General features: G+C 39.6%; 1 protein-coding gene across 10 annotated transcripts in view; it reads right to left on the minus strand.

The window, feature by feature from the left end:
- The window catches only part of l(3)80Fg (dnaJ homolog subfamily C member 16 l(3)80Fg), a 554,754-nt gene that overhangs the window by 285,600 nt on the left and 241,730 nt on the right, over positions 1-27,424 (minus strand). For 9 of the 10 annotated variants that reach the window (XM_065868464.2, XM_036822415.3, XM_036822413.3 and 6 more), the window contains one exon: positions 642-856. The exons of the other annotated variant lie outside the window; for it this stretch is intronic. In XM_065868464.2, coding sequence (XP_065724536.1) covers positions 642-856 — 215 coding nt within the window. The remainder of the gene's footprint in view (positions 1-641; positions 857-27,424) is intronic. 10 annotated transcript variants of the gene reach the window in all.

Raw genomic sequence — 27,424 nt, forward strand, 5'->3', positions numbered from 1 at the left:
AAACCTGTGACGCCCACAATTTTCATGCTAGATAAAAACTGTTAGCTGAAATGTATTGGTCTCGTCAATACCTACCCATAACGCTTAAATCTGTCTACCACCGGTAGGTGGCGCATTTTAATCTCGCTTTGCTGCTTGCATACCTCCATTTTCCTTTGGTCCCTTTAGCTGAGTAACGGGTATCAGATAGTCGAGGTACTCGACTATAGCGTTCTCCCTTGTTATATAACTATATAACTATAATGTCACCCTTAAATTTTTCCGAATGAATAGGCTACATCAAGTACATTTTGAGTGTCATCCCGGCAAACTTTGAAAGCGAGTAATTTTTTAACAATCTAGTTACTGTAAGGCGTCTGTTGGCATCGTAAAAACTCGAAAAAATCCGACACAACACAGAGGCACGTGTAATTTAAAAGTTGCCGTCGAAACGAACCAAACAAGATATATTTGGATAACATTCATGCTAAAATGGATTAGGTTTATTTATAAATGCTTTTCATTGTTAGGCCAGTAACAGAATTGCTCGTGAAATTCAAATTTCAGTATTGACCAACGTAAAAGGTTCGTGTAATTTTTAAATTAAAAGGAAATCGTGGAAAATTGTGTAATTTTGACATACTGATTTTATAAACACTTACTTTCTAATATGGCCTGTGATGATAGTCTGGGTAGCACCAAAAATTGATTAGCGGAAACAACATCTATTAAGGTTTGAGTTGGGATTTCCTCCATACAAATACTTGCTGTGTAACTTTTTGAATCTTCATTAAATATAAGAAGTGTGTCCAAGCTCGTATTGACTTTAAAGCGATCAATTATATTGCTTGATCGCCTATTGTTCATATTCACAAATCTAAAAGGAAAATACATTTATAATGTTAATGGTCAATTTGTATCAATGTTAAACTTTAAAAGTAATGTTGCAACTATGAAATTATTTTTTGAAAATAAATCTTAAAATCACATAACATATATGTATTGATCAGTGTTTACGTCAAAAGGGCGCTTAATTTCAGGAGGCAGTGTCGAGAGGCAGTTTTATCCAGATGTCTACATCTCGCGAACTCGCACTGCCGTCCGCTCTCCCTCTCCATCTCTCCCCTAAGTCTCCGCTCTGCTCTGGAGCGCTTAAGTTAAGTTAGGCTTAAACATTTCTTATTTCCAAGTGTACAAATAAACATCTACGCACGTCGCGTAAAGACCCCAAAGTACTCCCGTGTTTTTTGGGTACCATTCGATCTTGGGGCTTCACCTATTTTCATCGATCAAGCCACCCCGCCCCAACAATCAGATTCCTTAGCTTCCGACTTAGCACAATTTTGTTATCCAAACATCCCTGTTATCCAAAAATGTTGTATGATTAAGAGCAATACTTTTGTTCGCGCCAATGGCAAACAGCTGTGGCGCCCACATTTTGAAAGAAAAAGCGTTAGAGTCAGGGACCCAGTCTCTGTTTTTATTTAAATATAAAGCATAAAATATATAATTTTTGGAAAAACGCAGAAATGTTTATTTTGATGCACTTATTGATTCATGCAACAAAAATGTATCGTGCAACTTTTATATATCTCGCAACATATAATTTTAATTCAAAAACTTTTAATATATCTCCCACAGAATATAAAAGGAATGAATTAATGAATACAATATATAATGACAGTCGCATTCCAGCTTTACCAATTACGGTAAGGTGCAATTTGTTTGATAAATGGAGAGACATAGGAATACCAAAATGTTTAAACCTATGATTAAATAATATATGGAAAACCCCTTTTTCTGTAGTTCTGAAACTAAAAACAACAAGTAAATTAACACTGAAACAGTTAGAACGATTTTTACTTTAGATTATTAAGCAAGATATTTAAAAAAGGCTTTTATCGTAAAGCTCACAAATAAAAGTCTTCTAGGGACTTTACAAAAAAAGTAACAGAGTGCTTCATATGTTATACTTTTATTTTAAAAGGGTTTTAATAACAGTTATTCTTTGTGTAATAAAAATATGTCTTTTCTTAACCGTTATTTTGTCTCAGATAAGGTAAAAGGCCTTTCCATAACAGCTATTTCTGACTGATGAATAAAAGTCAGCAAAATAACTGTTACTAGATGACTTTTATATAAAAAGTGATAGCTTGGTTTAAATTAGCATAAAGATTCTAGTAGTGCCTATGAATCCCATGTTTGCTCATCCTAGTGCCACGCCCACCCAAATCGCACACATCGCACAAGGGTAAGGGTATACCCATGACTTTAGTTCTAGTTAAAACACGCATTGACGCATATAGTATCCTACAGTTTAGCTCGGTCAGGCTTGAATTAAGCCGACATATACATTACACCATGTCATCTATTAACATGGCTCACGACCACAATGTGCCGATACCTAAACGTGTAGAACTCATGCACGCATACTCATCTAAAGAACTAAAAAATAGGCTATCTCTCACCACTCACAATGGAGAAGTAAAAACACGATCAAAAGGTGTGAGTTTTTTACGATAACCTCCTTTAATAAAATCTATATATCGGCAATAAAGGTAATATCCCAACTTTCATCACTAAATATAGGGTGAAGTACTAGAAACTGCCCTACTCCCAGAACCCCTGCTCGACTAACTCAAAACACTGCTCTTCTAACCAATATGCACAATATCTCAAGATTACCATTCCGCTGAGAACATCACGAAGAACTAACTGGAGTTACTACAAGAAACTTTTTACGACGCATTTACCTAACAGTCAAGAACTAGACAGTCTAGTCAATACAAAAAAAGTTTAACCAAGCAGAACAGACACTGCCTGCACTGGCCTTTGTGGTTATGATATGAATGTGGATATCTGTGAGGGTCCTGCGTCTTTTAATCCATTTCTAATTGAGAAGAATTCAATATCAATGCTGGCAAGTAGTTTTTGCTGACTCTTAGAAAGACAAAGGACTGCCGTTACATAAGCCCCACCTGGTCTTGCTTTCGAGTTCCCACTATAGATACTGCAGAAGTTAAGGACCAAATTAAAAGACAAGGCCCATGGGCAGTGGCAGCTATTTCGCATGGAACGCGTTTTTTCATTGCTATGATCGCTCTTTCATATTATCCTGAGCCGTGACACTATAAGTTGGTTATATTTCTAAAGAAGGTATAAGCTAACCAACTTTGGTCTTTGGACCTTTCTTCGCACACAACCAGACATGTTCTTACGAGGGCTGCTATCATGGCATGTGTCATGTGACATACCGTGAGGTAAAGGCAACCATTTCTTTCACCAGCATACACTATTGCATTAACACCTGGACGTAAAAATGGTTTCTCGTTGAATCCCACACTATTTAAAAATCACTCAATAAAAGGCTCGAGTGGATTAATGCAAAGAAATTTCGGAAAAATACAATCGCGGTGTTTCGTCACAGCTTATGAGCGCGAAACAAAACAGCAATCGAGCGTGGTCATGTTGCGACTGTTCCGCTTGAGCAACGTAGGACGGTCAGTTCTGAGTGGTAATTTGTTTGCTTGAAGTCTTCGGAGAAATTCGAAAATTCTCACACATCAGCTTAAGCCATACGCCGTACAGCCGTACTTGGAACCCAATGACTTCTTTTTTTTTTTGCACACCAAGAGAAAAAACAAGGAAGAACGCTATAGTCGAGTACCTCGACTATCAGATACCCGTTACTCAGCTAATGGGACCAAAGGGAAATGGAGATATGCAAGCAGCAAAGCGAGATTTAAATGCGCCACCTACCGGCGGTAGACAAATTTAAGCGTTATGGGCGCTAGAGTGGGCGTGGCAAATTTTTTGGATCATTCGATAGGTATTGACGAGACCAATACATTTCAGTTAAAATTTTTATTCTAGCATTAAAACTGTAGGAGAAACAGTCTTGGGCGGTTTGTAGGCGTTAGAGTGGGCGTGACACTCTGCTGAAATTGCGCTGCGCAGGAATCTCAGGAATCTGCATGCCTAATCCCAGTATTGTAGCTTGTATAGTTTCCGATATCTCAGCGTTCATACGGACAGACGGACAGACGGACGGACGGACGGACAGACGGACAGACGGACATGGCTAGATCGACTCGGCTAGTGGTCGGAAAAGCTTCCTTCTGCCGGTTACATACTTTCCGACGAATCTAGTATACCCTTTTACTCTACGAGTAACGGGTATAAAAATTTCGCCTCGGATTTATTTGTCCAAACGTTCTTATGGCAGCTGTTTGATATAGTCTTCCGATTTTTAAATAAATTTAAATTGAAATTCTAAAAAATGAAGAAAATTATATTGCTACGAATAGTTTTCTGCAGTATTTTCAGTAGAAATATGGTTTCGGGAAGTTTTTATTCCGATAGCTTTAAAACTGGTGGTAGTAATGATAGAAACTAGGATACAAGTCGAAGTATCCCAGTTAAGACCCGTAAAGCCAACTATTAAGAGGGTTTTTTCAATCTGGTCTAAATGTACCCCGTAGACTCCAGACGTATTGGGGACTCCAGCCGCAGTACTCGAGAATTGATTGGACTAATGAGACGAACAACGTTTTTGTGATATAGGGTCATAGTTCCTTCGACCACCCTTTGGTAAATCCAAGCACACCACTGGTCTTTATTCACCATGGTAGTAATGTGGTCAGAACTTTAAAGTTTGGTATCCATATAGACACCAAGGTAGTCAACGTGTGTTATCCTGTCTAATTCGCAACGTCTTAGAGTATAATTGGTGTAGTGGCAACAAGTTTGAAATGCATCAAGATCATATTGTTAAGCGAGTGGGCCGGCTTTGTTAGGACTAGAGGAAGATCATTAGTGCATAATCTAAAAAGGACCAAGGTGACTTCCTTGCGGTGCACCTAAAGTTACTTGGATTGGGGATGAAAAAGAGTTTTTAAAAATGACCCTTTGAGTCCTGTCATTCAAATAACTTAGAAATGACTCTTTGTGTCCTGTTATTCAGATAACTTGAGATCCACTTTAAAAAGATCAAAAGGAAACTATAAGCGAGTCATTTATAGAATTAAAGGCTTACTGAAATCAGTGAAAGCCACGTCAGTCTAAAGATTTTTTTGAAACCATCTGACACAAATGAATTAAACTCCAAAGGGTTGATTGTCGTTGATCTACGTTTTACAAATCCGTGTTGGCATGAGGAAATAAGAGACCGACAACTGCAAATGGGGTGTAATAATGTTTTTTTAAACAACTTCGGCTTAGCTGATAGCTTTAAGATACTTCGGTCAGTCTAAATATTTTTTTGAAACCATCTGACTCAAATGAATTAAACTCCAATGGCCTATGGGTAAGACTGACCTGAGTAGGAGCTGAGAAAGAGGTTAGCTTGCATTTGCGACCGAATTTTCAAACTTAAGTGATGTTGGGTAACTCGCACATTATGGGTAACTCGAAATTATAAAAATGTTTTGGATCCAGTGTAAAGGGCGCCTTGAAACAAGCTAAATTGTTTTTTTAACACTGGGCGTTAAGCACAAAATTGCAAAAATTGGCAAAAAGGAGCACAAGGAATACCAATTTTAAATGATATTACTTCCCTAGCATATAATAGCGTTCCCGAACTTCCCTAGCGTTCCTGATAGTCTTCCTCCAAAATTAAACCGGCCTCCTTAACTGATGCGCTGCAAAGACTTAGAAACCTCAAAAAATATAATTCAATTTTTCGCGATATGTGGTGACACGTTCTAATTTAAATGTTCTCAAAAGTCATTTCTTTTCCATGTATTTGAACCGAAGTAAATATTAATTTTCAAAAAGTTCCGAGGCAGTTTGATACGTTTGTTAATGCTAAACGAAAGTCTTCAGCGTTGCCTTCATCGGTACGTTTAAACTCAATTGAGGCATTTACGGATGTCGAAATTGTGGATTTATACGCTGAGTACTTCTACTACTAAACTACTTATAGTTCGGCTTCTTGGCCTAGTTCTAACTAACCCAATCGCTTCAATGAGGCATGTGTTTTTTTTCCTGTAATTTCCGAATTTTCTCTGTAAAACTGATTTAGAAACCCAAACGTCAACCTATTCTCCTGGGTCAGATGGACTCTCTGGGTGTGTGCTTAAGTTTTGTGCTTGATCCATTTGTAAGCCGATTCTTAAACTTTTTCATTTGTCTATTTCATCATCTGATTTTCCAACTATATGGAATAATTCTTTTATTATTCCACTCCACAAAAATGGTGCGAAGACGGATGCCCAGAACTATATAGGTCTTTTTAAATTGTCTGCAATTCCTAAAACATTTGAACGCATTTTTACTTCTCAATTGCAAAATTTGTGCTCCTCGCTGATATCACCGTGTCAAAATGGTTTTGTTAATTGACATCTATTGTAATAAATGGATGTTTTTCGTACCCAAGGGTGCTCAGCATGCCCAGCACCAACAAATCAAGCAGTAGCCAAGTTGGGAACAGTACAAGGCGCTCAGTAGCACCCACTGCGGATGAGGATTTCTGATCAGCGTATTATTTGTCTCACCACAGTGACCCGCCCATTTCAGCCCAGCCAACTACGCAAGCTGCTACCATAATCAAATTTCACTGACCTACTCTAGGTTATATCTCATTTCATTATTTGTAGCATCGCCTGAGGTCCGGCACCGTCCTTCCATCAAAGCGTCCCCGTGCTAGCTACAAGTCCTCACTACCCCCTTGTATCGCGGCGTGACCCAGAAGTGTCCACTTCGGTTAGGCACACAGATGTAACAGCTCGGGTTTTCGAATAATCTATTGATTTGTATTTCAAGTTATTTGAATGGTAGAACTCAGAAGGTTATATTTAAAAAAAGGTTTCCAAGATGATCTTCGTGACATCTGGAGTGTTTCACGGCCGTCATTTAGGCCCTTTGATATTTACTTTGTTTACTAATGACCTTCCCTCTATCGTAACACTGTCGTTTACTAATGTATGTTGATAATGTTAAGTTTTTTTTATCGTACAATAACATAGAGTTTGATTTCTGCTTGCAGTCAGATATTAATTGCTTCCAGGAACGCTGTGGGTATAACCTTTTAAATTAGGACTGCCTTTAATGCTACGATACTAATTTTTTTAGGGATGTTCTTACGTTTATCAGTTATTTTCTTCAGAATATGCCACTGGACCAAACATATTCAGTTATTGATTTAGGTGTTCTTCTGGACCCAACACTTAAATAAGACTCCCACATAACCTTTACCGAAAGTAATAAAAAATTAAATTCGAAAGAATTTTATGACCACTTTATTATTTACCTCCCTTGTCCGTCCTAATTTAGAAAATTGTTCTTCCGTTTGGAGTCCACAATATCAAGTGCACATTGACTGTATTGAGTCAGTACAGAAACAATTTCTTCTTTTTGCCTTACGTGGTTTGAACTAGGATCAAAACGTCAGGTTGCCTTCTTAATCGAGAAGACTGCTATTGGTTAATATGCCTACTCTAGTAATTCGTAGAAATATGCTTGGTTCTATTTTCATGCATAATCTTATTAGAGTTGATTTCGTAGATTTGGTAAGCCGCCTAACCTTAAATGTTCCTGTAAGACTAACGTGAAACTAAAATTAACCAATTAACTTTCAACGAAGTATATCAAATTTTAGTCCACACGAACACTTTCGCGTTCTTTGTAATAAATCGAACACAATATATCATCTAATATGTTCCTCAACTTCTATCCCTGTATTGAAAACTAAAATCTTAACTCACTTGCTTCAGTCTTAGTTTCTCTTTGTTTTGTCCCGTCTTATCTTATCTTCTATGTACCTCGCGAACCGTATTCGCCCGAAATGAAAAATGGGCTCCGCACGTAACAAGCACTTGCTTGGTGTCCTTGGGCCACATATCTGCACTTCTCTTAGTGCATCAACGTTCAAAAATAATAAAATAAATATGAAAATTTAAATTGTACGACCGATTAAATATGAATATTTAAAATGTACGAACGTTCCCGTTTCTCTGTACAGGACAGTTTCCATTAATGCTCAGACTCTTACGGACCCGCCAGGCAGTATGCCTTGACTTAAGCGCGATAAGACTAAAACAACCGGCTTGATTTAGCAGTGTGAAGCCCTCGTAACCTCAGCTAACTGCGTCTCGATTAAAAACAAGAAAGAAAGTTACCTTCGGCAAGTCGAAGTTTATTTACCCTTGTAGTTATAACTATAAAATTTAATTCGAAATTCCTAAATATATAAAAAATGATTTTCTCATTAATATAAGATAATATGTCAAAAAACACCGAAGCTATAATTTGTTTCATATTATTTTCGTGCCTATGGCAGCTGTATGATATAGTCGTCCAATTCTGATTAAATTAAATTGAAAACTCAGAGCTAACTAAAAAAATGTTTTTTCCAAGCGTAGGAGGTTATATGGGAGTTATAAGATATTGTTGTCCGATCCGCCTGGTTCCGACTTATACCTGCCAAAGAAAGAAGACTTTTGGGAAAGTTTCAGCGCGATAGCTTTAAAACTGAGAGACTAGTTTGTGTAGAAACGGACGGACAGACGGCCAGACGGCCAGACGGCCAGACGGCCAGACGGACATGGCTAGATCGACTCGTCTAGTGATGCTGATCAAGAATATATATACTTTATGGGGTCGGAAACGTCTGCCTCACTGCGCTGCAAACTTCTGACTGAAATCATAATACCCTCTGCAAGGGTATACAAAATCTGCGGCTTTCAAAGTGAACCGTTGTGTTTTTTTCTACGCTCCGAAGATTTATTTTTTTTTGTGTTTGCCAAAGATGGTAGACTCATTACATCGTTAGCTTCGCGAGTGAATTTATTATATTCTGTGCACAATTTTAATAAACCCATTTACAATTTGTATTTTTTGTTCTGTATTTTGTTTTCCTGATTTCTAGCTTTCCTTTGTTCGTTGTCCTTTGACGCTGCAGGGCTGTTTTGTATTACGCTCCCGCACTCTCGCATTCTCTTTATTAATTTTGTTCCCTAATCGAAATCTTAAGCGTGCAGAGTTTGTGCTCTTCACGGACTTAAAACTGCTCGTTTGCAATTTTCGATCATTACATTTCCCTTGTTACATAATAACAAGAACGAAAGAAAACTTCGGCACGCTGAAGTTTCTATAACCTTGCAGGTCGTGCCAGTGGGAACATGTTAAGTGCTTTAATGTTCTATTTCACTGAAGATATCATTTTTTTTTTTTTTAAAAGAAATTGTTTGATTATTCCTATAGTTGTCCGATCCGGCTCGTTTCGTCTTCAGTTTTATCCCGATAGTTTTAAAACTGAGAGACTAGATTGAGCAGAGGGACATGGATAGATCGGCTCGTCTTGTGATGCTAATCAAGAATATATATACTTTATGGGGTCGAAAACGTCTCCTTCACTGCGTTGCAAACTTCTGACTGAAATCATTATACCCTTGCGAGGGTATACAAATTATGGATACCATTGTCTGCTCCATTAAAATTGCCATCACTTAATCAGAGCTGACCAGTCAAAACTTGTTGGCTCATACCAAGAGTGTCGGGTACACCAGTCGAACTAGTGATGACCTTGCTAAGGGTCATATCTTACTATTATATTGTGACCCTTGTCTCAAATGATGATATAGATAGTTTACGCCGAGCGGTTGAGTTACTCTCAGAGCTGGACTCCCAATTTAATAGCCTTAAGCTAGTAAATAAGTCTCCAATGCGTAAAAAGCCACAGGTGGAAGGCAGCCTGGGGAAAACACACCGCAACCTCGGAAAGTGATGATCAAAGCTCCGTTACGGAGCAGCGGTCGACCACAAAAAATCCTTAAATGTTGTTAAGATCAGCAGCTAAAAAATATATGGACCAATTGGATCGTTTGCATTTGATTCACCAGTTCCTCCTCCCCTAAGTAACCTACCACCTTCTGTAAATATTGAGCCCATTCTACCAGTAAAAGTTGGCTCTGCAGAAACACATTCTGCCGTACCAAAACCCCTATCAGTGGTTCTGCCAAAATAACAAATATTTCTCCGAGGTGTTGGACAATATACAATATAAAACAAAAGCCAAAAAATATTACCGTGGAAAAATTAAATTTTACCTATGATGTGGGCACTACGTCTTTTAAGATCGCTGTTCCAAATGAGCTTTTCAACCATATGTTTTTTTTCTGGTCGGCACTTATGTTGGTAAAGGAATTCGAAACTAGGAATAAGAATGCAAGTTAAAGAAAAAAACCTGTAGAAACAAGACTCCAAGGCTAGAGTAGTGTCGCACCTTCATTTTTTACCCTGGCACCTTCTTCAAAAAACTAAAAAATAGCTTAACTCTTTCTTATCAGAATACCAGAGGCTTGCGTAGTAAACTATCTAAATTGTATTCGGATAGTCTATCTTTTGCCTTTTTTGTGTTTTCGGAGACCTGGTTAAAAAGGGAGACCCTGAAGTCCTAAAATTTTCCTGGCATGATTGACACCCCAGGCGAGAAGGTGAAGTTTTAATTGTCGTGCACTCTACCCTCACGTCGGAATTCCATAAAACTGAATTTATATGTGTAATAATTTAATTTAGTTATATATATCACCTGAGCGATCATTCCGCCTGCATTTAAATTCCCGAAGAATTTAAATCATATTTTCGCTATACAGCCAGTCTCAACTAAGCTGACCAATAAAGACCAACTTGTAGTTCTTCGTAGAACTTCGTGGTCCACAGATGAAAAATGGAGTGTCTTACTTACATTAGCTCATCATGATTTCACTGAAAATTTGCTTGACATACCTTTGTCTCAAGTTAACTTTATTAGAAATTCACTAGGCCGTGTGCTTTGGACCTGTGCTTAGTATAGACAGACTGCGTGTTTCTGTCCAAAGCAGCACCTCTTACCCAACCCAAGGATCCATATCATCCTGCTCTTGAGGTCTCACTTGACACTGGAGCTGTGTTAGTAGAAAAGGCAAGGTAGACTTTCGGAGGCTTAACTTTTATATATCAAGCTTTGATTGGTCCAGTCTATTTTCATCCCAAAATATGGATGATTCTATAAATTTTATCTATAGTACCGTAAATTCGTTTTTCAATTCTTGTGTTCCGCTATACTATCTGTCAATATCCAACTAGCCACCTTGGATAAGTAAATAGCTGACACACCTAAGATATAAGAAGTCCAGACTTTATAGAAAAGAAAAGATTCCGGTTCCCAATCTACTTATTCTAGATACATACATGTTCGGTCTAGTTTTACCGTACAAAACTCTCTGTTACAAGAACTTTTTAATTCGTTGTGAAATCCAATTCTCTTAGAATCCGAAAAAATGTTAAAACTCTATTAATACTAGGCGTAATCCACCAATTATCCTTCCTCGCTATTACTACAACAAACGATAAGGCAATAACCGATCTATTTGCCAGGTTTTTTAATCGACATTTTCTACTTCACCTCATTCTTCACAGGCTGATTGTTAAACTGTATTCAAGTGGAATTTAATATTTTGTCCCACTTTAAACGAAAGCTTTCTACCTGTTGATCTTCAACGTGTTGATCCCATCTTTTTACCTGGTTTCGATAGAAGTCCTGGCAGCGTGCTCAGATAGAGGCTTTATGCAAGCCCCTTCTCAAATTCCCCATATGTGGAAGAAATTGTTTGTAATTCCTCTCTACAAGAAAAATGGCAGAGTGGAAGCAAACATTTATATTGTCAGCAATTCCAGAGCTCTTTGATAATATTATCACCCCACATTTGGAGCACCTCTGTAGGTCAGATATATTTCCGTGTACACTAACCTTTTGAAACTTACTTCATTTGTGATAAGGAGATTTAAAAAATAGTTTTGAACAGACTCAATTTACACGGACTTCCGTAAAGTATTTTGCTCTGTAAATCACGTTCGTCTGTTTACCAAACTCGATTTAATAGAGTTCCCTATTGATACTTTAAGATGGATAAAAGAGTGCGTTTTAAAAATTCTCTCCCTTGTCTACTCCACGTTACCTCCGGTATCCCACTAGGAAGCCACACGGGCCCGCTATTTTTTACTTTATTTATAAACAACCTTTCCTCAGTTATTATTTATTCTCAGGTACTAATGTACGCAGATGATGTTCAGTTACGCCTGTAGTACAAGGAAACTTCTTGCCAGTCCAACTTACAGTACGATTTAAATAATTTTCAAGCATTGTGCTCTGAAAATTTACTGGATTTAAATGGCTGTAAGTGTAAGGTAACGACTTTATGTCGAGTCAGGATCAATGGATAGAATCACTCTAGTAAACGATATTGGCGTTCTTTTGCACCCAATACTAAAGACATTTCATCAATTGTCAGATAATTACAGACGGACGTGTCTAGTGCGAGCTCCGGGAAAAGTCAAAGAAAGTTGATGAATCAAATCCAAAACTAAACTAGTGAATTTCAAATTAGCAAAAAGGCGATAAAACACAAAGAAAAAAAAAATTAGGTTTTTACTCACAAAATCTCAAAATCTCAGTGCAAAACTCCCACCACCAGTTTCGACCCCTGGCACACAAACAACATGCAGCGGTAAATCTTTTGCAATCGCACCAAATTTAACAAAAGCAACAGCAACCACAACTACGGCTATTATTTCGGAATCGACTGCAATATCGTCGACCGCAGCGCTAAATACGAGGGCAGTCCGATAAGTACTTAGCCTCACCACCCGATGGCGTCACTATCGCAAGAGAAATTTACTATCGTATAGTACATTCTCGTAGACCGCTACTGTCGAAATTTCAGCCGAATCGGACTCGTAGTTTTGTTTTGACTGCGTGTGGAATCGGACGTGTCCGCGGATTTTAGAAAAATAGAGAAAGATCAATATCGGTCTGTGATTCGATTCTTGTTTTTGGAAGGGAAATCGCGCAGCGAAATCAAAGAGCGCTTGGATGCTGTGTACGGTGACTCTTCTCCTTCGATGGCGACCGTCAAAAATTGGTTTAACGAGTTTCAACGTGGTCACACGTCGGTTTTTGATGAGCCACACCCAGGTGCCCCGAAAACGGCTACCACGGAGGATAACGTGACAAAAATCCACGATCTCGTATTGGCAGACCGCCGATTGAAGATACGCGACAGATAGCTGAGACAGTAGGCATGTCAAAAGACCGCTTGGGTCATATCCTGCATGAAATTTTGGGCATGAGAAAGCTGTCGGCGCGATGGGTGCCGCGTTTGGTCACTGTTTGACGCTGTTTAAGCGCAATCCGAAGGAGTTTCTGCGTCGTTTCGTGACCGTGGACGATACATGGATCCACTGGTACACACCAGAGACCAACAGTCGAAACAGTGGACTTCACCCGGCGAACATGCCCCGAAGAAGGCGAAGACTGTCCCATCGGCCGGAAAGGTGATGGCCACCGTTTTTTGGGATTCACAAGGTGTGATCTACATCGACTACCTGGAGAAGGGCAAAACGGTCACAGGGCTGTACTATGCCGAATTATTGGGCCGATTCGCCGCCGAATTGCAGAAAATAAATTGGCGAGGAAAAAAGTGCTCTTCCATCATGACAACGCACCGGCTCACACCTCCGCCCACGCCAAGGCCAAATTGGTCGAATTGGGCTACGACCTTCTACCCCATCCACCATATTCTCCAGATTTTGCCCAGTGTGACTTCTTTTTGTTTCCAAACTTGAAAAAGTCACTCGCTGAACAGAAATTTGCGTCGAATAAGGAGGTCGTCGACGCCACAGAGGCCTATTTTGCAGACCTCGAGAAAACGTATTTTTCAGACGGGTTAAAAAAGTTGGAGTATCGCTGGGTCAAGTGTATCGAGCTAAAAGGAGATTATGTTGGGAAATAAATTGCATCTTTTCCAAAATTTTTGTTTTTCTTTTGGAAGCTAAGTACTAATCGGACCACCCTCGTACAACGGCAACAAATAGCACGACAGACCAAATCTGTTGAACATTTCCGAGCTGTATCCAAATACCTGAAAGAACATAGGAAAAACTACTACACGTACCAACTAAAAAGCAGCAAGGTCTTGCAAGTGGTACTGAAAGGAATTGAGCCCGACGTAACTCCCAAGGATGTTATCGAACTCTCAAAGAAAACGGCTTTTCTGCAAAGAACGCAGTAGCATCATCAACAGGAAAAAAGAGCCGCAACCAGTCTTCACGGTCGAGCTGGAGGGAGACAGCAGAGTCTTGAAGAAAAATGAGGTGCACCCCATTTATAACCTGCAATACTTATTGCATTGCAGAATCAAGGTGGAATAGCCACATAAAAGGAACGGCTCAGTGCAATGCACAAATTGTCAGGAGTATGGACACACCAGGGCATACTGTTCACTTCGAACCGTCTGTGTGGTTTGTGGAGACTTCCACAATTCGGCAAACTGTCCTGTCAAAAAGGAAGACCCCAAAAATAAACAAATGCGTAAACTGCCAAGAAAACTACAGGGGCGGTCCGATATTCAAGGAGATGAAGGACCGCATGCGACAGTGACAGCAACGTTCCATAAGAATGCGTACACTTGCTCGCGTACGACGCTGGAAGTATTTTTCGGTCCTCATTTGGTCAAATGTATACCTAGAAGGGCTTCTTATATACCGATGCCCTTCGATCAGGGACGGAAAACCCACCCCAATCTAATCTGGGAAACGTTCAGCAGATCCAAGTACAGTCACAAAGCACTCTGGATGGTATGATGGTCACCATGCAACAAAGTATGATGGAATTCATGTCATTTATGATAACGACCATGCAAACACTGTTTAAAAACCAGAACATGGTATTACAGCTGCTTGCAGTTAAGCAGTCCAATTCATCGATGCAAATCTACAAATAACAATGTACGGCACACACTTTAGTTCCTGAATGAAAATTATATAGACATTATGCTTCTGGTACAGACGCACCTCACAAGCAAATACAACTTCCTTATAAGAGCTACACTTTCTACCGCACAGATCATCCAGACGGTAAAGCCCACGGCGGAACCGGCATCTTAATCAGGGAACGCATCAAGCAACCAATTACAGCATCGAAGCGGAAATCGACTACACTAAGCCGAGATCTAAAGCAAGAAAGAGAAAATGCACAACTGCCAGTTCAAAACATCCTATAAGAAGGGCTCGCCCAAATCTGAGCTCTCCAATCGTTAAAAAGAAATTCATCAGGCAGCTGGGACCGCAGTGAAGAAAAGATAGAGTTTAAACTTATGTTTCACATCTCCGAAGCGTCTTCCAGCTGAACCCTGCCTTTGGTTCACTTGTCCTACCACAAATCGAACCTGAAACTATTTCCCTACCAACATTGTTTTAGCCAAAGGAGATCGCGGTGACCCCAAAATTGATAATTGAACTTCCAAACTCTGCTATTGAGGTTATTTGTAAGCACTTCCCCTATCTCGTCGTCCACCTTGACAGACGACTAACCTGAAGAAGACACATCGAACTCAAGAAAGTAAATCTAAAACTAAAGACCAGCAGCTACCACAGGATCCTTAACGCTCGTTCGCCCCTGCGTTTGAACTATAAGGTCCTGCTCTACAACTCCACTCTCAAGCCCATCTGGACATATGGCTTTCAGCTATGGGGGAACACGAGCAGTAGCAACATAGACATTATACAGCGCGCTCAATCGAAAATCCTGCGAACTATCACTGGGGCACCATGGCAACCAAAACATCCACAGAAACCTCGGTATTTTGCCGTAAAAGATGAAATAGACAAACCAAAATCGTCCTACAATGAGAAACTCTCTGTGCACCCAAATCGTTTCGCAAGAGGCTTGACATGAGTTTTCAACAGATCCCGCCTACAACGCAGCGACCTCCCAACCCAGTTACTTTCGGGGCCCCTTACCTCAACACCAGTCATATGACTGTTAGTTAGGTTAATAGTATAGAATTTGATGCACTTGTTATTAGTATCCATAGGGGGAAGATTCGATAAATAAATGGCAAAGCAAAAAAATAATGGGTGCCTTGGCTTATCGACCTCCTACGCACAATAATGTAATGGGTCGACTCGGTCCATTAACCTCTGCCAGGAACGGATTAAGTTTTTTAAACTCAGCCTTTAAAATCATATTCTTCTTGATTTGCTGAATTTCTGTACCAAAGACCTATTGTTTAATATGTGATACAATCCGCATGAAGAAATTTTGCAATTAAGATACCAACGTATGAATTGCATCAACTACAAGCAATCCTCTGTTGACTTTGACTTCACTAAGGATACGCATCACGAAAGCTAGGATGAAAATCTTTGATTACTTCATCAATTGTATTTTCTTCGTTGCCAATATTGCTGCACTCTAGCTGTTCATGCCTTAAGTTGGAGTTATTCGACATTTTCCGCTCCGGTAAGGAGGACATCCACGTACATATCCTCCCTTAATACGACTGCTCCGAACTGCAAGCTCCTAATATCTAACAAGGAAGAACGCTATAGTCGAGTACCTCGACTATCAGATACCCGTTACTCAAAGGGAAATGGAGATATGCAAGCAGCAAAGCGAAATTAAAATGCGCCACCTACCGGCGGTAGACAGATTTAAGCGTTATGGGCGTTAGAGTGGGCGTGGCAAAATTATTTTTGGATCAATCGATAGGTATTGACGACACCAATACATTTCAGTTAAAATTTTTTATCTAGCATGCAAATTGTGGGCGTCACAGGTTTTCGCGGTTTGTGGGCGTTCAAGCGGGCGTGGCAAACTCTTTTTTAGGTCAATCGATAGGTATTGATGAGAACAATACTTTTCAGTTAAAATTCTATCTAGCATCAAAACTGTAGGAGTTACAGTTTTGGGCGGTTTGTGGGCGTTAGAGTGGGCGTGGCAGTCTACTGAAACAAACTTGCGCTGCGTAAGAAGCTCAGGAATCTGTACGCCAAATCTCAATAGCCTAGCTCTCATAGTTTCCGAGATCTCAGCGTTCATCCGGACGGACAGACAGACGGACAGACGGACAGACGGTCAGACGGACAGACGGACAGACGGACATGGCTAGATCGACTCGGCTAGTGATCCTGATCACGAATATATATACTTTATGGGGTCGGAAACGCTTCCTTCTGCCTGTTACATACTTTCCGACGAATCTAGTATACCCTTTTACTCTACGAGTAACGGGTATAAAAATGGGGCGTAGGATTTGCGTTCGTAACCGTGTTAAGCTGGCAAGCTTTCAATATTTCGATCTTCAGATGACACCTCAAACTGGCGATAAACTTAGCAAAGATCTGCTACAAGACCATGACGATGTAAACAAAAAGCGAGCAGAGTCAAAATGAGATTATGTTGGATGCTTGGCCCAACAACTCATTAAGTGACTTGTTAAAGCGTTATTGCGTTGGCAATTGCATATGACTAAGTTCAATGTATTCATTCATGAATTTCAAGATCATATCTTCAAGCAACGGCTGGCGTTCCAATGTACGTTCAATGTGTAAAACTCGCCTTTTCACAATTTCAAAAAAAATCACCTAGCTTGTTAGACTCTTTAAACGGTAAACTAACTTGAAGCCGTCGAGATGAAAGAACCTTAGTATTTGCCTGAAAATGCAAATGCCAGAAAAAACATACGATTTGCCAAATCAATTTCCGTGGGTATGTTCCATTTGGAAGTATCTACGAAACGCCCTGGCTAATTAAGCCATATTGTTTTGGCCACAGCGAGGTTTAGCTGTCATTCATTTATATCCAAACGTGATCGAACAGCAGTTGAAACACATAACCTCACGTTCGGACGTCGTCAGAAAGTTCATAAGGCTGCCTTTTGAATTGGAGCTGAAGACGCTCGGCTAACTCCTCAGTAATGAAATTTATCTGTGACCCCAAGTCACGCTCGGGCCGTAGAAATTAACGCGCGTCCTGAGTGACGAAAAAGCATAGAAACTACTTGTGTGGGTTCCTGATCATGATGAAGTGTGTACAATATCATCTGTGGTTGCTCTTGAGGATCAGTCCGATGCAAAATTGTATGGTGTAAGCTATGACAGGGTCGGCATCGCGACTTGCTCGGGTATTTAGTTGCAAGGTGGTCAGTGCGCAAACAATTTAGGCTAAGTGCTGATTGTTTGATTAAATTTAATTTATCTTGCCAGACTAACACGACAAAAGAAGGAAGAGCGTGATCAGTAGCGGAACATTTTTTACAACCACCCTGGGATGCAAAAAAAAACCTTCCTATTCTGTAGTCATCTTTCCTTGGGCCTTTCCTCTAATACTCGAAGGACATTGCTCTCCAAGTACTGACAGTGATGACTCAAAGTTTGGTAACAATCTTCCAATGTAGGCAACACGTCGCATTTTTAAACCCGATTGTACGATAGTTTTGAATCTGAATCGACCTTAGATAAAACAAGATGAATTAGTAATGCGTTCATCTGCTGCTAACGCAGCTACAGTATCTAAGATAGAGCGCTTAGCTTCGGGATATCAAATAAGCTTAAAATATGTTCTATTAAGATTAAAGACTTTTCGTAGTAGCGCTCTTTTAACTGCTTTAACGCCTTTGGATAATTGATATCGGATACTTGAAATGGAGCCACGGCACACAGTGGTTGCGCCCCTAGGACAAAATTAAAAAAGCATAACAACAAAAATTTGCGAAAAGTAACAAACCGCCTCTAAAATGACCTAACTTCTTCATAGCAAACCGGTTTTTTCTAGATATCTAACGGGACTTTCTAAAAATATCATTGAAGCTGTGAACACGTGTTCATTTGTAAAGCGCAGCTGCACGCATCGCGAATATTTCACAACAAAAGCGAGCCTCAAAGTGTTCAGTCAACTAATTACGCTGCCCAATTTAAATTATATAAAGGTATTATTTTTAAGTTTCAATATAAATAAAAGCTAACTTGTGTTGTCGTTATTTTGAAATTAATTCTTTACTTTGTTATAATTTTAGTATCTTTGTATTTGTATTCGTGTTTTTTATGTTTACTAAAAGTTTTAACTGTGATCCCCCAAGATGCCCCGATTCATTTTTTATTCAGTGTATTTGTCAATATCTTAAGGTATAAAAAAGTTAAAGCTAGCCGCAGATATTTGCAGATTTGTGCATAATCAACCATATACTAACATCGTCTCTTTTTTCTTCAAGGTCAAAGCAGCTGTTTAGCATTTTGCATTTTGCTGTGTCTTTATGTTCGTCTTTAGTGTTTTATGTTTTTTTAGGTTCAAATTTTAATTTTTATAGCGTTATTTCTTTATTCGCTTGAACATATTCAATTATTGGTGTACAGTAATCGGCACCAATGCAGAAAAATTCCGGAAGGTCATCGAACATGTGAACAGCAAATTGAAAACATTGGCTACGTGTCCGAGATGAGCGTGTTAAGAAATTGTATTGAATACATTTGCAAAAAAAAACAAGGAAGAACGCTATAGTCGAGTACCTCGACTATCAGATACCCGTTACTCAGCTAAATAGAGATATGCAAGTAGCAAAGCGAGATTAAAATGCGCCACCTACCGGCGGTATACAGATTTAAGCGTTATGGGCGTTAGAGTGGGCGTGGCCAATCGATAGGTATTGACGAGACCAATACATTTCAGTTAAAATTTTGTATCTTGCATAAAAATTGTGGGCGTCACAGGTTTTCGCGGTTTGTGGGCGTTCGAGTGGGCGTGGCATATTCGCGTAACAAACTTGCGCTGCGTATAAGGCTACGGAATCTAAATCTGAAATCCCAATTCTCTATCTTTGATAGTTTCCGAGATATCCACGTTCATATTTACGATTTTTTGAAGTTTGTGGGCGTTTTATGGGCGTTAGGGTGGGCGTGGCAAACTTTTTTTTGGGTCAATCGATAGGTATTGATGAGAACATTACCTTTCAGTTAAAATTTTTATTCTAGCATCAAAACTGTAGGAGCCACAGGTTTGGGCGGTTTGTGAGCGTTAGAGTGGGCGTGGCACTCTACTGGAACAAACTTGCGCTGCGTAAGAAGCTCAGGAATCTGCACGCCAAATCTTATAGTTTCCGAGATCTCAGCGTTCACCCGGACAGACAGACGGCCAGACGGACATGGCTAGATCGACTCGGCTAGTGATCCTGATCAAGAATATATATACTTTATGAGGTCGGAAACGCTTCCTTCTGCCTGTTACATACTTTCCGACGAATCTAGTATACCCTTTTACTCTACGAGTAACGGGTATAATTACTTCGTTTTGGACACAATATAAATGCAAAAAGGTATCAGTTCTTGAATTCCAATCTAATTGGCTTAACGAAAAGGAAACAATTTTAATGAAACGCACTCCAAGTAAGCCTTAAGAAATGATCGAAACTGCTAAGCGTGGACATTGGCATCAGGCTACAAAATCAATGCGGCAAAATTTGGAGAATATGCACTTGATACTGCTAGAAAGCTGATTAGCTTGTATCCATGGTACTATCTTCCACCATCCATACACAAAATTTTAGTTCATGCTCCAGATGTCATAAATTATGCACTTGTGTCGATTGGAGAATTATCAGAAGAAGCTGCAGAGTCAAAAGATAAGGACATCAAAATGTTTAAGTGACAGCACACCAGGAAGACTTTTCGGATTGACAAAAAACAGATTTGATGCACAGATTACTTCTGAGCTCAGATCCTTATGTTACTGGCCAAAGAAAGCTCCCACAATCAAAAAAGGCAGTTTTATCAGCATCAGCATTTGAACTACTCGATGACTTAAATTATCATTTATTTTTAAAATTTGGTTTTCTTTTGCTATAATTTTTATTTTCGTTTATTATTATTGTCAGCAAGATCAGTCTGTATTTTTCCGCATTGTATTTCTTTGCTGCTTTAAGCTCACAATTTGAGCATCAGGAGGTGGAGTCATTTTGCGATGAGTTAATAGCGAAGTATACTGCGTTAGTGCAGAGAGTACTACGTGAACCGATGCCTTATGTATCACTCAAATCTAATGGGAACGCCCCGGCCGGCAATGAAAGAAAACAATACAGCTATTCTGGCGATAAAGTCTCAATTTGCTACTAATTTAGTTACCAATTAGTTTCAAAGGTATGTATGTGTGTTTGGTCATAGGGGAATAATAAACAACGATTGCAATTGCTAGAGTCGAGCTTACGGTTGATTCGTCTCTTTTGGGCCGCTGTTCCTCAGCTGGAGAAACTGTACTTGCGTCGGAATTTCAACGTTTACCTTCTAAGTGTTGGAGTCAGGTATCTACGAATATCCAATTACGTTTCGATGATTCAAATTGCGGGCCGATGGTGTATTGAAGGCAGTACAACTCTGCGTCTATGTGGTGATCACTAGCTCCGCCGAAGAGCGCACGGGCAGTGGGACTTTTGATTAACAATTTCATTTGCGATTAGGATTTATGTTAGGATTTGCAAAAGCCAAAGTATGCGGACTCTGCCAAATGCAGATTTATTTGAGAAATGCGTCCAAATTAGGTCGATCTCTCATATGCACTGGTTTAATATTTGAATTCAAGATGACAAAGGGGCGATAGTATGTACATATGTAATCTGCATGTATAAGAGAGCGGTAGGCGCTCATATGATTGCAGCAATGGATATTTAAATAATAGAGATTATATAAATTACTTGAATTTCTTTACTACCTGCAATAAAATCAGATCGAACAGATCGAAATAGATCTACTCGTCTCTGATGCTGATCAAGAATATATATACTTTATGGGGTCGAAAAACGTCTCCTTCACTGCGTTGCAAACTTCTGACTGAAATCATTACACCCTCTCCAAGGGTAAAAAAACTGATTAAACATAACAACAGATGATATTCTGAATTATTTCGTGCGTTATATATTTGCCACACTTTGAGGCAAGCATCAGGATGGAGGTATAATACAAGTTAAACGCAGTTGCGAATATATTGCGGTGGCACTTTTTTAAAAAACATATCGAAGACGTTCGTCGAATTGCATTGTATAACACCTAATATTCAAAATGAGCTATAAATACTTTGTGGTGGACTTTTAAGATTACATCAGATGTTAAACAAGGAAGAACTCTATAGCCGAGTGCCTCGGCTTCTAGCACCAAAGCTACTTTGAATTGCATGCCTAGCTTTTATGGTTTTTGAGATCACAGCATTCATACGGACGGACAGACAGACGGACATGGCTAGATCGACCCGGGTAGCGTTCCTGATCAAGAGTATATCACTGTGACTGGCACTAGTGACGAATCATACTGGGAGTGTGCGCGAAGAGACTTCTATAGTATAGTTCGATTCGTCGAAATAAATAATACGCCGATTGAAAAGTATTGTGAACTTCATCAACTTCGTTACTAAAAAATGAAATAGGTCGATTGATTCAAGAGAAATTGCGGAGAAAGTAGAAAAGGTTACATTTAGAAGATTTAAGATAGGGAAACCGGGGTTGCAAAATGTACCGATCCTTAATTTGTTCATATTTTTTACGGAAATACGCGTCGACATGATACTCCATTGCAATGTTAAGCATTTTAATAAATTCTAGGCCACTTTAAAATTTAGACTAAAAATTACGATTGTCGGTTTTTTTGTTACGGTCCTTGGATAATTTTTGTAGTATTAAACCGATTGAGTGAAGTTTTGAGGGAAAAAATTAAGAAATGGATAAAATTCAAAGGCTCACAGTTCCTAAACGCCTTATGATAAATACATGTTTTACATATTATAAAGAAAAATGTAACATCTAAACACTTTACTTTGGCATATTTGTTCCTTTTAAAATCCCTGCAAAATTAGGGCCTAATTAAATTTTTGAGCAAAGATTTTTCGCGATGTTTTCAAAAACTAGTCGATTTCGAAAACACCCTAAGAGCCTTTAAGCATTTGGGATTCCTCAACGAATACCTGACCTGCAGCTGTCTATTGGCCTACGCCAATCTGGGATCAGAACATTTTGTTGGTTTAAGTTTTGATGAAAGGATAAAGGATAATAAACTCACACATTTTGCTGTGTCAAAATTTCACCATCTGTATATAAACAAGGTCAGTACTGAATACCATATTAAAAACAACGAAATACGCTGTAGTCGAGTACCTCGACTATCAGATACCCGTTACTCAGCTAAAGCGACAAAAGGGAAATGGAGATATGCAAGCAGCAAAGCGACACTGAAATGCGTCACCTACCCGCGATCTCAATATATGGTTATGTGGGCGGAAGACAGTTTTTAGCGTTATGGGCGTTAGAGTGGGCGTGGCAAACTTTTTTTTGGGTCAATCAATAGGTATTGATGAGAACAATACATTTCAGCTGAAATCTTTATTCTAGCATGAAAACTGTATGAGCCACAGTTTTGGGCGGTTTGTGGGCGTTAGAGTGGGTGTGGCACATTGCTGAAACAAACTTGCGCTGCGTAAAAAGCTCAGGAATCTGCATGCCAAATCTCAATAGCCTAGCTCCTATAGTTTCCAAGGTCAGACAGACGGACAGACCGACAGACGGACATGGCTAGATCGACTCGGCTAGTGATCCTGATCAAGAACATATATACTTTATGGGGTCGGAAACGCTTCCTTCTGCATGTTACATACTTTCCGACAAATCTAGTATGCCCTTTTAATCGACGAGTAACGGGTATAATAACACAGACAGACAGACAGACCGACAGAGAGACACTGTCTACCTTGCGTAAAATCAAATTTTTGTGTTGATTCGATTTTGAGTAAATTAAAAAAAAAATTTTTTTTATTCAGTGTAATGATTTAAACAAGTGCAAAAGTATTTTATTTTATTACAATATAGCTCGATGAGCAACAAACAAAATAAAGAGCGGCTAAGCTCCGCGAGCCGAAGATACGGTTACTTCTCGTATGTCTCAACGCGTGAAAGCGAAGTGCAAAAAACGACTTTACTGACGGTCGATAGCCAAAGAGCACGATCTTGCTCCTACTTTTACTCCGACGGCGTGGAGTTATCAGTGCAAAACCCCCCACCATCAGTTTCGACGCCTGGCGGTAAAACTTCTGCACTCGCACTAAATTTATCAGCAGCAACCACCACATCGACTAAAACGGCAACAAAACCACAGCAAATTAAAACCAAAACAAAATTCAGCAAGTGGGCCCGGCCATACAGTCCGGATTAAATCGCTACATCCATATCAAGCGTATGCTTAGCCCTCAGAACATCGCGGTAGGTAACAAGTCAAAAATAAACCGTCTCCAAATAGACAATAAATTACCCGGGATATCCAACAGTAATAAATTTGCGCTTCCAGCAGAAAATAAACCAGAACAGGCTCAAGAGACCCAACCAAAACCTAAGCCAAAAGGGGATATACATTTCAGAACATTTCCGAGCTGTATCCAAATACCTGGAGGAAGCTAGGAAAAACTACTACACGTACCAACTAAAACGCAGCAAGGGCTTGCAAGTGGTACTAAAAGGAATCGAGCCCGACGTAACCCCCAAGGATGTTATTGATACTCTCAAAGAAAACGGGTTTTCTGCAAAGAACGTCAGTAGCACCATTAACAGAAAGAAAGAGCCACAACTACTCTTCAGGGTCGAGCTGGAGCCAGACAGCAGAGTCATGAAGACAAAAGGAAGTGAACCCCATTTATAACCTGCAATACTTATTGCACCGAAGAAATTAGGTGGAAGAGCCACATAAAAGGAACGGCCCAGTGCAATGCACAAATTGTCAGGAGTATGGACACATCAGGGTGTAGCTTGTGGAGACTTCCACAATTCGGCAAACTTCCCTGTTAACAAGGAAGACCCCCAAAGAGAAGAAATGCGTAAACTGCCAAGAAAACCACACGGCAAACTAAAGAGGCTGTCCGATCTACAAGGAGATGAAGGACCGCATGCGGCGAGTGACAGCAACGCGCCATCAGAATACCCAAAATGCGTACACTTACTCGCGTATGACGCCGGAAGTATTTTTCGGCACGGCGTCAATTAAATACCCAAAAGGGCTTTTCATACGCCGAAGCCCTTCGATCAGGGACGGAGAACCCACTCTAGTCTAATCTAGGAAACGTTCAGCAGATCCAAGTACAGTCACAAAGCACTCTGGAAGCTATGATGGTCACCATTCAACAAAATATGATGGAGTTCATGTCATTCAATAAAACGACCATGAAAACACTGGTTCAAATCCAGAACATGATGTTACAGCTGCTTGCAGCTAAGCAGTCCAAATAATTGATGTCAAATCTACAAATAACAATGTAAAACGCATGGCGTTTCACGGAACAAACTTCAGTTCCTGAATGAAAATCATATAGACATTATGCTTCTGGTAGAGACGCACCTCACAAGAAAATACAACTTCCAAATAAGTGGCTACACTTTCTACCGCACAGATCATCCAGATGGTAAAGTCCACAGCGGAACCGGCATCTTAATCAGGGAACGCATCAAGCAACACTTTTACCAAAGGTTTGAAACTGATTACTTGCAGACCACGTTTATCAAAGTGCAGTCAGGTAATGGAAACCTCTCCATAGCCGCTGTCTACTGCCCGCCTCGCTTTACAATTTCTGAAGGACAATTCATGGACTTTTTCAACTTACTTGGAGATCGCTTTATAGCACACGAAACCGAGCTCTAAAGCAAGAAGCAGAAAATGCTAACTTGCGGCACATTTAAAAACTTTCACCAACCAGGACAAAACATCCTCTATGGAGGGCTCACCCAAATACGAGCTCTCCAATCGCAAAGAAGAAATTCAGCAGGCAGCTGGATCCGCAGTGAAGACGATAGAGCCAAAACTTTTGCTTCGAATCTCCAGTGCGTCTTCCAGCCGAACCCTGTCGATGGCAGCGCAATATTCTTCGATGTATCTCAAGCGTTCGATCGAGTATGGCTCGATCGCCTCATGCACAAAATCAAAACATACTTGCCTGATTACACTCACAAGCTACGTGAGTCTTATCTCTACAACAGAATCTTCGCAGTAAGGTGCAACACAACAACATCTGACGACTACATTATCGAAGTCATACAGCGGATATCTCTACGAACGAGCAGCTAAAAACATCTACGTTCGCTGACGACACTGCAATCCTAAGTCGCCCGAGGTGCCCAGGCCGCCACCTAGTAGAGAGGTTGCTATCTGACATGCGTATTGAAATAAATGAACAAAAATGTAAACACATAATGTTTACTCTCAGCAGGCAAACGTGCCCTCCACTATCATTGAATAGTAGCAGATTCCCCAAGTCAGCAAAAGGGCACCATGGTATATTCGCAACCAAAACATCCACAGGGACCTCGCCATTCTTGCCGTAAAAGATGAAATAGACAAACAAAGAGCGTCCTACAATGAAAAACTCTCTGTACACCCCAATCGTCTCGCAAAAGGCTTGACTTGGGTTTCCAGCAGATCCCAGCTACAACGCAACGACCTCCCAACCCAACAATAACTTTCGGGACGCCTTACCTCAATACCAGTCATATGACTGTTAGTTAGGTTAATTAGAATAAGATTTGATACACTTATTGTTAGTATCCAAAGGGAGAAGGAATAAATAAAAAAAAACAAGAAAGGAAGTTAACTTCGGCAATCCGATGTTTGTATACCCTTTTCAGTTATAATTATTAAAAATACAAAAAAAGATATTCTCACCACAGCGAAGATATAATTTGTTTCATATAATTTTCCCACCAATTTTCCGATCGTTCCTATGGCAGCTATATAATATAGTTCCAAGCTTAGGAGGGTTACATGTTAAAAAACACCAAAGATATAATTTTTTTATATTTTTTCCGATTATTCCTATGAGAGCTATAAGATATAGTTGTCCGATCCGGCTGGTTCCGACTTATATACTACCTGCAAAAGATATAAGACTTTTGGGTAAGTTTTAGCCCGATAGCTTTAAAGGCTTACAGATATAATCCCCCATTTAAAGTTTCAAAGCCCATAACTTGATTTAAAGGACTCGGATTTCGGAACAGAATTACTGGATGAATGGTTTTGTGAAATGATTTTGTTATTATCGGCATAAAAATATTTAACTTTAAGTTTAGATAATTTAATTGACTTTAGTTTTGCGAAGAAATGGGCTACCATTTAAACTTTCAAAGCATTAAAATATTTAAGTTTAAAGGTAGCCAATACTTGGAGCGTTTTTTTGTAATTGAAGGAAGCAAATATTTTGACCGTTTTTATTTAATTGATATTAGCTGTAGAGAATAATATTAGTGGTTCAGAACCTGTTAGTATTTTTTGATCTCTGTTTAAATACTCATATTAAGAAACTGTTACACATGTAAGCTTCAAGCATTCCAGGGAAAGGAAGAATTAAGTTAAAATTGTTATTTAACACATAAAATAATAGCCACATAACTCCACACGGGGCAACTACTTAACCTCCTTGTTTGGATTCCGGTTTTATGCGCAAATGTCCGCGCTCGCAATCAACATCTTTTATTTCGCTTCTGGTCCAATACGAAGAACTTATAAACAAATTGGAACTTGGAGAAGTACCGAAAACCACAAGAGGATGCGGGTGGAAAAACGGATCCAGCAAACTTGAGCCAGTCAACAATGAGCGAGGCAGTCCATGAGAACCGCGAGAATA

Source organism: Drosophila suzukii, chromosome 3, assembly GCF_043229965.1.
Source record: "Drosophila suzukii chromosome 3, CBGP_Dsuzu_IsoJpt1.0, whole genome shotgun sequence".
Lineage (NCBI taxonomy): Eukaryota > Metazoa > Arthropoda > Insecta > Diptera > Drosophilidae > Drosophila > Drosophila suzukii.